An 11,647-nucleotide genomic window follows, 5' to 3' on the forward strand; every position below is an offset into this window, starting at 1 on the left:
AGGTTGAGAAGGGACAGTGTTGACATGTCATGGGGTTGTTAACCATTGTCATAGGGCAATATGTGTACTAACTGTTTAATGAGAAACTATTTGTTCTGCAAACCTTCATCTAAGGCACAAAAAAAATTATTATCTATGTGAGATCAAATTGACAACAGCAACCAAAAAGGTTTGATGGGAAGCCTAGGAGACAGTGAGTTGATGATAATGGTGATGGAATAATTTGGAAAAGGATAGTGAGAAGAGCAGCACAGCTGGAAGAATCTGAATTGTACATGTAGAAACTTTCAAAATGGTCTAACTTTGGCTATGTATATTTATGTATATTTTCACCAAAAAAAAAAAAGGTCCTCAAGGTCAAGAAGGGAGAGTGTTGACACGTCGTGGGGTTCTTAACCAACATCATAAAACAATATGTGTACTGACTGTTTAATGAGAAACTATTTGTTCTGTAAACCTTCATCTAAAGTACAATAGAAAAATTTAAAAAAAATGTACATGCAGAAATTATCAAAGAGCCCAGAATCCTTGGTTAGGGCAAACGGTTAAGCACTGGGTACTAACAAAAGAGTTGACAGTTTGAACCCACCCAGGGGTGCCTTGAAAGAAAGACCTGGCAATCTACTTCAGAAAGGTCATAGCCATGAAAACCCCATGGAGTGTAGTTCTACTCTGAAACACATGGGGTTGCCATGAGTTAGAATCGACTTGATGGCGACAGGTTAAAGAGCTTAATGACATTGATTTTGGGAGTTGAGAATTAGAAATCAGACAAACAACAGCAAAGATTTCAGCAGTGAAGCTGCTATAGTGCTTTGCAGATATTATAATGTGAGGCTCACCTTGCCCTTCCATACAGATAAAAAGGGGGGCAAATGGAGGTCAAGACCGAGAGACTTCACTGTTGATTTTCACAGCAAATCAAATTCCAAGGGATAGACCTGAGCAAGCTCAGACAGAAGGAGGCAAAGGAGGCAAAACTCCGTTCTAAGCTCTGAAGCAAAACCAGATTTTGAGGCTCAGAGAATGTAACATCTGGTGCTGCTCTTGTTTTTTCTTGCTTCTCCTAAGTTCTTAACTCCTTTAAAACCCAAACTATGATTTAGAAGTCAGAATTTACAATTCAAAGACAAAAATGGATTTTTCAAGTTCCATTTGAAAGCTCCTTTCCTCTTTCATCCCCGGACCCTTGTGTGAACTTTTCTCTAGTTTATCAGTAGCAAGTGGAACATTCTCCAATCAGGAAAAAATGCCATGAAACCTTGTACCAGTATCTTTTAATGTTTTCTACCTAGATCATTCAGTTTGAAAAGGCCCAGCCAAAGGGTTAGAAAAGGCCTAGCTCAAGGGTTAGAAAGCAGTATTGCTGCCACATCAAATTTTCACACGTGAAATCTTCAGAGAATTTTATATCAATAGGAAGGATTACAAAGAAGATTTCATCACATCTGAAGTGGCCCATACTTCAGAGGGGTAAGAGGGGTAGGGAAAATCCACACTGACTGGTTGCTTCAGTTTACCAGATCATCACTGAGAACCTTGGGCACATGAGCATGGCCCTCAGGCACAGGTCTCCACCACAAGATTCACCTGTGCCAGTGGACCCAGCAGCTGCAGAAACCTGCAGAAGCCGTGCCTCCTGGTGATCCTCAGTCTCCTGATTTCACACTCCCCTCGCGTTTTTAACCTTCTCGGAACTCTGGGATGTACGAAATGAATGGGAAAGTAGGAGCAGGAAACAGGAAAATGTCAATTGGATTACTATCTCTGATTTTTATATTATGGTTTTACACACACACACACACACACACACACAGAGGTGGACTCTCTTAACCTTGATAAGAGATTAAACTAAGCACCAATACTTCTTTTTTGATACCCATTAATGAAGAGAGAGGAGTCCCTGGGTGGTACAAAGAGTTAAGCACTTGGCTGCTAACCAAAAGGTTGGAGGCTGGAGTCCATCCAGAGGTGACTATGAAGAAAGGTCAGGAGATCTACTTTGAAACATCCACCACCGAAACCCCTATGGAGCATAGTTCTTCTCTGACATGCACGGGGTTGCCATGAATTGGAGTTGACTTGATGGCAACTGGTTAATGAAGGGACTGCTACCTGCCCAGCAGCCCAGTGAGGTCAATTTAAAAGGGCAGGAATGTCAGCCTGAAGCTCACTGATACCTTTTTTTGAAAGCTAAGGACAGCTCAGTTTAGCTACTGTTGTTGTTAGGTAACACCAAGTTAGTTCCAACTCATAGCAACCCTATGTACAACAGAACAAAACATTGCCCGATCCTGTGCCATCCTCACAATTGCTCTTATGCTTGAGTCCACTGTTCCAGCCACTACGTCAATTCATCTCGTTGAGGGTCTTCCTCTTTTTCGCTGACTCTCTACCAAGCATGATGTCCTTCTCCAGGGACTGATCCTTCCTGATAACATGTCCAAAATATGTGAGACAATGTCTTGCCATCCTTGCTGCTAAAGAGCGTTCTGGTTGTACTTCTCCCAAGACAGATGTGTTCGTTCTTCTGGCAGTCCATGGTATATTCAATATTCTTCATAATTCAATATTCTGCATAATTCAAATGCATGAATTCTTTGGTCTTCCTTATTAAGTGTCCAGCTTTCATGTGCATATGAGGCAATTGAAAACACCATGGCTTGAGTCAGGTGCACCTTAGTCCCTAAAGTGACATCTCTGCTTTTTAATACTTTAAAGAGATCTTTTGTAACAGATTTGCCCAATGCAATGTGTCGTTTGATTTCTTGACTGCTGCTTGCATGGGCATTGATTGTGGATCCAAGTAAAATGAAATCTTTGACAACTTCGATCCTTTCTCCATTCATCATAATGTTGTTTATTGGTCCAGTTGTGATGATTTTTGTTTTCTTTATGTTAAGGTGTAATCCCTACTGAAGGTTGTTCTCTTTGATCTTCATCAATAAATGCTTCAAGTCCTCTTCACTTTCAGAAAGCAAGGTTCTGTCATCTGCATATCGCAAGTTGTTAACGAGTCTTCCTCCAATCCTGATGCCCCGTTCATCTTCATATAGTCCAGCTTCTCTGATTTAGCTACTAGGAAACCTCAATTTAGGTGAACAGGAAACTTTAAATAAAGAAAATAAAGTTTTCCTTTGCATTTTAAGGGTCTTCTCTATCTTTTAAGAAAAAAAAAATCTTTTTATCGTGAAATAGAATGCATATAAAGTGTGTAAAACATAAATGCACAGCTTAATGAATATTATAAAGCAAACATCTATGTAACCACCAGGTCAGGAACCAGAACAATGCCATCACCCCTAAGAGATCTTCTTAACAAACACTGTCTCCTCTTGAAACTGAGAAGCCCCAAACTGCATCTCTTTTAAAAGTTTGAGTCTAATTGCCTCCAAGACTTCCTAACTTTGGTCTTTTTCCTTTTTCTCTGTAACTCATCCCCAAAAAGAGGTTTGTAATTTCCCATAATATATATGCTTACCAAACTAGTGCCCAATTTAATTTTAATAAAATAATTTTTAAGGGTTTGAAACAGGATAAATCAAAATAAAAATAACTCCCAAAATGGTTTCTCATGCACTGAAATTATTAGCATATTCTTTTTCAAAACACCAGCTGTATGGGACTTGCTTTCAGCAGGAATGAGGAATAACAAGTTGTATAGTCACTTCCCTCTTTATAAGGGAACAAATATTTGCAAACTCTGTAAAAACAGCACAACCTATTTCTTTCCAGTTAGGTTTTCCTCCCTTCAAAGACTGTATATAAAGCCAAAAATTTAGAATACGGCTGTCTTAAAACTTAGAATCTTAGTTACTTTTCTGAGATTTAACACAGGATGTACAAACACTTTAAAATTGGGGCTTGAAGGTAAATATATCATACAGCGATAAATTAGTGCACAATTCTAGACAAGAAGTGAAGGTGGAATAAGGTCCCTGTCGCTTTAGGGCCAAGCCATGTTATCTTTCCCTCATGATCCCTGTTACTGCCTAGACAGTGCCTTCTTACTAGAAGTTGCTTTATAAATGTTTGATTGAATGCATTTTACATGAATAATTTCAGAAAAAGGAAATACAGCCATGCTTATTCGTTTTGACGTTTATTTGTGGCTCCTTAATTATAATGAAAATGTGGAGAAAATAAAGCTTAGGTTTGCAAAAGAAATTATGCGTGATATATGTATGACTCAGGAATACAAGAAAGCTTGTCAAGAAAACACGTTTGTTTCTAGTCTTATTTTTCACTTCTGTTTCCTTGGCTATTTTTAGGTGGTGTGGAGTGCAGTTTCAAGGCAAGATTCAGAAAGAGTTACCAAGACAAGAAAAAAGCTCTCTTGGAGAAAAGCAAAAAAAAAAAAGCAGCAGTAGATGCTATCTCTTTGTTCCTGTTTCTCTCCACGTTTAGGTTAGTGAAGGGAAAACAGAAAAAGCTGCAGAGCCTAACTTCTTTCCTAGCGCCACCCAGTGGCCCAGGCTGTGAATTTGTTTTTATTTTGCCAGATGTTAAAAACTGGAAATTCCGAAGTTGTGAACAGATTTGACATGTCGTTACTCATATTTAAGAGAGGGTGTAAATACCAGCTGAGGAGTCATTTGGACAGACATTAGTTCAAAGAGCATCTTACACATTCCCTGTTAATGGCTATGTCTTCTCCTCTGTGCAGAAACCATCTGATGACGAGTCTCTGATAAGGAAGCACCAGTTCCGAACAAGCCCCCAGCCCTCCACTCCTCCTGGAGCGATAATGAATTATATCCTGGCTGTCTGCAAGAAAGGTCTGGAGAGGAAGATGGAGGGCAACCTTCTGATGGGCACCTTACTGTATTTGTTTACAGGAGCAGCTTTCTACAAAAAGCCTGGTTTCAACTTTCCTTCCCAGTTATGATGAACTGGGGCTTTTTTTCTTAGCCAAGTTTTTCATTCTTCTGCAAGTTGCTAAAAAATCAGATCTGGTAGCCACTATCTTTTAGGATGCAAAGGCCCCACGCGAGACATGGGTGCCAATGATTTCAAGAGGGATTTGGGAAGAAAAGAAGAGGAAATTATGAACAATGATAAGGAGGTTTCTCTGCACCTTTCTCAAAAGCATATCCACAGCTGTTTCCAGACATAGCCTCAAAAGCACACAGCCCTTGAGAACAGAGCTGTGAGAGGACTGAGTTGGCTGCCCAACCAAAGGCAGCAGAATCCCAGATAAATCAAAGGAATTTGGCCCAATTAGAATCCAGTTGGCAAACCAGCAAAGACCTGGAAGTTCTGTTCTTTGGCCCCTGTTCACCGCTTTCTGGCATGAGGACTAACTGAATGACTTAAAAAAAGCTAACATTAAGTAGAAAGACATGTTCCAAGCAGGACATCGAACCAGTTTGTTCTGGTTCAAACCCCAGCTGAGAAGGTGCATTTCTAACATGTTCTCTGCTGAGAATCTGCATTTCTAACAAGTTTCCAGGAAGTTATACATAAGTATCACCTGGGGATCTTATTAAAATGTAGATTCTAATTCAGTCTATCTGGGGTGGAAGAAACCAGTTTGAAGCCCTTGTCCCAAGATGATTAGGAGAATGGGGGGTGGGGGGTGTTAAGAACCAACTGGGAAGTTGGACCAGGTGACCTCTGAAGAGCCTATAGTTGGATGAGCTTTTGATTTACCACACTGCCTTCACTTGGAATCATACATCAATAGAAACCATCTTCCCAGTATATCTAGGTAAACTGAAACCACTCTAGACTGCTTAACATGAATTAATAATAACAGATGGTTTTATATAAACGGAAGAATGAAAAGAAGCAGGCAGAGAAAGTGAGAAGTCCAAGAGGTGATGTTATGGAAAGTGTGTGTGTGTACACATGTGTATATAAACTGACATTATGCAATTAAGCTAAAAAAGAAACAACCACTTTCTAAAGCTGCTTTCCTTGAATTTAACTGGAAGGACCCTTACTCCTGCTTAAAGAAGTTCAAAATGTTACTAGCACAGCCCTGGCAATATTTAGATTCTAATTGGAAAACCCCACTTGGGCTTGCAGAAGCAGCATGACCAGGGCTATCAGTGGTTTTCAAGTACCTGTTTTGGTCAAAGGGATTGAGAAGAGTTGCTGAAGAAGCTTGTTTTTTGATGTTCTCAAGACTACAACCACATCAGCAGGGAGAGTGTCTCTGTTCTTCTCAAGAACCCCAGAAGCATCATACAATACCTGCAACATGAGTAACAAATAGCAAATTAGCCAAATCCACTGTCCATTTGTTGGCAACACTGGTAAGTTGTCCAAGGTCAGTCATTAATTGACCTCTGCATAGAATTCATCTTGACACAACCAGGCTTTTAAATCCAGACCATTAGATGAGGTGAAAAAAAAGTAATTTAAAAAAAAAATAATTGTCCTTTAGGTTAAAGTTTACAGCACAAATTAGTTTGTCATTCAAAAATGTATACATAAATTGTTTTGTGACATTGGTTGCAATCCCCTCAATGTGTCAGCACTCTCCCCCTTTCTACCCTGGGTTCCCCATGTCCATTCATCCAGTTTTCCTGTCCCTTCCTGCCTTCTCGTCTTTGCTTTTGGGCAGGTGTTGCCCATTTGGTCTCATGTAGTTGAACTAAGAAACACGTTCCTCACACGTGTTATTATTTCTTCTATAGGCCTGTCTAATCTTCAACTGAAAGGTGCACTTCGGGAGTGGCTTCACTTCTGTTAGCAGGGTGTCCAGGGGCCATAGTCTCGGGAGTTCCTCCAGTCTCTGTCAGACCAGTAAGTCTGGCCTTCTTTTGTGAATTTGGATCTTGTTTCACATTTTTCTCCCACTCTGTCTGGGACACTCTATTGTAATCCCTGTCAGAGCCATAGGTGGTGGCAGTCGGGCACCATCTAGTTCTTCTGGGCTCAAGCTGGTGGAGGATGTGGTTCACGTGGTCTGTTAGTCCTTTGGATGAATATTTTCCTTGTGTCTTTGGTTTTTTTCCATTCTCCTTTGCTCTAGATAGGATGGGACCAGTAGATGTATCTTAGATGGCCTCTGGCAAGCATTCAAGACCCCAGATGCTACTCATCAAAGTTGCATGTAGAACATTTTATGGCTATGTTATGCCAATTGACCAAGCTGTCTTCCGAGACTATGGTCCCCAGCCCTCAGACTGAATAACTTGGCCCTTCAAGGTGTTTGGATGTCGTCTAGGAAACTTCTATGACTTTGCCTTGGTCAAGTTGTGCTTACTTTCCCTATATTCCTCTTCACCAGAATTAACACATCTACTCTCTAGTTAGTGATTTCCCCTCTCCATCCCTTCCCTCCCTCGCAACCATCAAAGAATTTTTTTTCTGTGTGTAAACCTTTTCTTGAGTTTTGATAATACTGGTCTCATACATTTGTCCTTTTGTGATTGGCTTATTTCACTCAGCATAACACCCTCCAGATTCATCCATGTTGTGAGATGTTTCACAGATTCATCATTGCTTTTTACTGTTGCATAGTATTCCACTGTGTGTATATACTAGTTTGTTTATCCATTCATCTGTTGATGGGCATCTAGGTTGTTTCCATCTTTTTGCTGTTGTGAATAATGCTGCAATGAACACAGGTGTGCATATATCTATTCACACAACAGCTTATTTCTCTAGGATATATTCCTAGGAGTAGGACTGCTGGATTGTATAGTATTTCTATTGCTAGCTTTTTAAGGAGGAGCCATATCATTTTCCATAGTGGTTGTGCCATTTTACATTCCCATCATTAGTGCATAAGAATACGAATCTCCCACCAACCTCTCCAACATTTGTTATTTTTTTATTTTATTACTGCAAGTAATGTCGGGGTGAGATGGTATCTCATTGTAGTTTTGATTTGCATTTCTCTAATGCTAATAATGATCTGAGCATTTCCTCACGTGTCTGTTAGCTGCTTGAATGTCTTCTTTGGTGACATGTCTGCCGAAGAATTCTTTGCCCATTTTTTTAATTGGATTATTTGTCTTTTTGTAGTTGATGTGTTGAAGTATTTTATAAAATTTAGAAATTAGGCCCTTGTCAGATATGTCATAGCCAAAAAAGTTTTTCTCAGTCTGTAGGTTCTCTTACTCTTTTGGTGAAGTCTTTTGATAAGCATAAGTGTTACATTTTTATGAGCTCCCAGTTATCTAGTTTATCTTCTGGTGTTTGTGCATGTTAGTATGGTTTGTATTGTATACATGCCATGTATTAGGGCCCCTAGCATTGTCCCTATTTTTTCTTCCATGATCTTTTTCATTTTAGGTTTTATATTTAGGTCTTTGATCCATTTTGAGTTAGTTTTTGTGTATGGTGTGAGGTATGGGTCCTGTTTCATTTTTTCACAGATGGACATCCAGTTATGTCAGTACCATTTGTTAAAAAGACTGTCTTTCCCCCATTTAATGGACTTCAGTCTGTCAAAGATCAGCTGACCATAGGTGGATGGATTTACATCTGGGTTCTTGATTCTGTTTCATTGATTAGTGTGTCTTTTGTCGTACCAGTACCAAGTTGTTTTGACTACCGTGGCTGTATAGTAGGTTCTGAGATCAGGTAGTATGAGGCCTTCTACTTTGTTCTTTTTCTTCAATAACGCTTTGTTTATCCAGGGCCCCTTTCTTTTCCATATAAAGTTGGTGATTAGTTTTTCTATCTCATTAAAGAATGCTGTTGGTATTTGGTCAGGATGACATTTTATCTGTAGATTGCTTTGGGCAGAATCGACATTTTCACAATGTTGATTCTTCTATCCATGAGCATGGTATGTGTTTCTGTTTATGTGGGTCTCTTTTGGTTTCTTGCAGTAGTGTTTTGTAATTTTCTTTGTACAGGCCTTTTATGTCCCTGGTTAGATTTATTCCTAAGTATTGTATCTTTTAAGGGCTATTATAAATGGTATTGCTTTCCTGATTTCCTTTTTGAAGTTCTCTTTGTTGATATATAGGAATCTAACTGATTTTTGCATGCTGATGTTGTTTCCTGCTACTCTTTTTTTTTTATTGTACTTTAGATGAAGGTTTACAGAACAAACTAGCTTCTCATTAAACAGTTAGTACACATATTATTTTATGACATTAGTTAACAACCCCACGACATGTCAACACTCTCCCTTCTCGACCTAGGGTTCCCTATTACCAGTTTTCCTGTCCCCTTCTGCCTTCTAGTCCTTGCTCCTGGGCTGGTGTGCCCCTTTAGTCTCTTTTTGTTTTATGGGCCTGTTTAATCTTTGGATGAAGGGTGAACCTCAGGAGTGACTTCATTACTGAGCTAAAAGGATGCCCGGGGGCCATACTCTCGGGGTTTCTCCAGTCTCTGTCAGGCCAGTAAATCTGGTCTTTTTTTGTGAGTGAGAATTTTGTTCTACGTCCTTTTCTACCTCTGTTCAGGACCCTCTCTTGTGATCCTGGTCAGAGCAGTTCAGTGGTGGTAGCTGGACACCATCTAGCTGTACTGGACTCAGTCTGGCGGAGGCCGTGGTAGTTGTGGTCCATTATTCCTTTGGACCAATCTTTCCCTTGTATCTTTGGTTTCCTTCATTCTCCCTTGCTCCCGAAGGGGTGAGACCAGTGGAGTATCTTAGATGGCCACTCACAGGCTTTTAAGACCCCAGACGCTACTCAACAAAGTAGAATGTAGAACACTTTCTTTATAAACTATGTTATGCCAATTGAGCTAGATGTTCCCTGAGACCACGGTCCCCACATCTGCTGAATCTTTCTATTAGTTCCAGTAGTTTTCTTGTGGAATCTTTGGGGTTCTCTATGTATAGTATCATATCATCTGCGAATAGGGATAGTTTTACTTCTTTCTTTCCAATCTGGATGCCCTTTATTTCTTTTTCTTGCCTTATTGCTCTAGCTATGACTTCCAGCACAGTGTTAAATAGGGGGAATGCTTTCAGTCTCTCTGTTGAGAATGATGTTAGCTGGTGGTTGTGTATAGATGCCCTTTATTATGCTGAGGAATTTCCCTTCTATTTTATTGAGAGTTTTTATCAGGAATGTTGTTGGACTTTATAAAATGCCTTTTCTGCATTGATTGAGATGGTTAAGTAATTCTTTTCTTTTGTTCTATTTATGTGGTAGATTAAATTATTGATTTTCTAATGTTGAACCATCCTTGCATACCTGGTATGAGTCCCACCTGGTTGTGGTGTATTATTATTATTTTTTTATATGATGCTGAATTCTATTGGCTAGGATTTTGTTGAGAATTTTTGCATCTATATTCATGAGAGATACTGGTCTGTAATTTTCTTTATTTGTAATGTCTTTGCCTGGCTTTTGGTATCAGGGTTATGCTGGCTTCATAAAATGAATTTGGGAGTATTCCTTCCATTTCTGTGCTCTGAAATAGCTTGAGTAGAAAATCTGTAATTTCTGATAGGCCACTTTATCGTAATGTCATGTCTAGGTTGTTCTTTGAAGAAAAGAGTCTTGTATCAAAGATATATCACATTAGAGTAATTGTTAAAATATATTGGATACTTACTACATGCTGAGCATCCATCCTATGAGATAAACGCTATTATTATTTCCATTTTACTGGTGGACAAACGGAGGCTTAGAGAGAGGCTGAATAACATGCCCCCGATCACACATCTCACAAGTGGTAAACAGTCACCAAAACCCAAGCTTTCTGGCTCCATGCTCATAACCACTGCATGCTCACTGCCTCCCAAGGGGCTCACAAGATCAGAGTGACCACTCCATGATGCTGAGCAGTTTTCAGAACAGAGGGGACCCTGTTCAGGGAAACTTTATGGAACACTCCAGAGAATCCCTTGTCTGCAAACAAGCTTTGAATGGCAAATGGATTCAGAAAAGGACAGAACCCAGATAGAAAAGGATTCCCCTTTTTCCTAAAATCAAGAAAGAAGGAAAAGAAGAAAAAAGAGGGAAGAAGAGAGGGGTAGGTGGGAAATAGGCTTAAAAGGACAAAGAGATGGAAAGAAAGGTGAGAGGAAGAGGACAGGAATGGGGAGGCAGAATAGAAGAATATGGTGGGGACAGGTAGACGAGGTGTCTCAGGCAGTGGAGAACATTAATATGTGGTCAGACATCAATACTAAGGTAAATGAAGAATTTAAGGGCAACACTTGTATTGCAATTTCCAACAAAGAACCAAAATAGGTACCATAAAGCACTAATGTGGAGTGAAAAACAATCAATCCCCTTTACCTGTATTAGAACTGCCTTTCAGTCAATATCCAGGGGGCAAAATTAATTTCAATGCCATGATATGAATGTACAAGATAATTCTGATAAATTTTTAATCAACAAAATAATCCAAGATGCCTTTTATTTAACTCTTACCCATTTTCAGGACCCTGGGTCTCAGCAGACCCTATAGGAGTCAATTAGCCATAATTCAAATGGCTCCTCTGGGGGTAATGCAAGCAATGAGTTGGCTATTTCTAGAGACTAGACTAGAGAATTTCCTGAATCAGTCACTAACCTGCTTCAGGAACTTGAAATTGAGACTGAGGTATAATGTATGAAAAGTGGAAAATTCAGTTAATGTTATAAAAGCTTAACATCTGGTTGATGAAGTCAATTTTTTTCTCCTTTTCATCTGGACATTTTTGGTGCCCAGTAGAAATGTATTTAACGTGGGAAAAATCGAACCCCACTGTGATATTAACCCTCCTCCATTACCC

The 11,647-nt window shown here is 39.6% G+C and overlaps 1 protein-coding gene across 1 annotated transcript in view; it reads right to left on the reverse strand.

The window, feature by feature from the left end:
• Positions 1-11,647, reverse strand: part of MYO3B (myosin IIIB) — a 532,652-nt gene that overhangs the window by 290,045 nt on the left and 230,960 nt on the right. The window contains exon 15 of the mRNA XM_012555289.2: positions 6,069-6,198. Coding sequence (XP_012410743.2) covers positions 6,069-6,198 — 130 coding nt within the window. The remainder of the gene's footprint in view (positions 1-6,068; positions 6,199-11,647) is intronic.

Source organism: Trichechus manatus, unplaced genomic scaffold, assembly GCF_000243295.1.
Source record: "Trichechus manatus latirostris isolate Lorelei unplaced genomic scaffold, TriManLat1.0 scaffold00037, whole genome shotgun sequence".
Classification (NCBI taxonomy): Eukaryota; Metazoa; Chordata; class Mammalia; order Sirenia; family Trichechidae; genus Trichechus; species Trichechus manatus.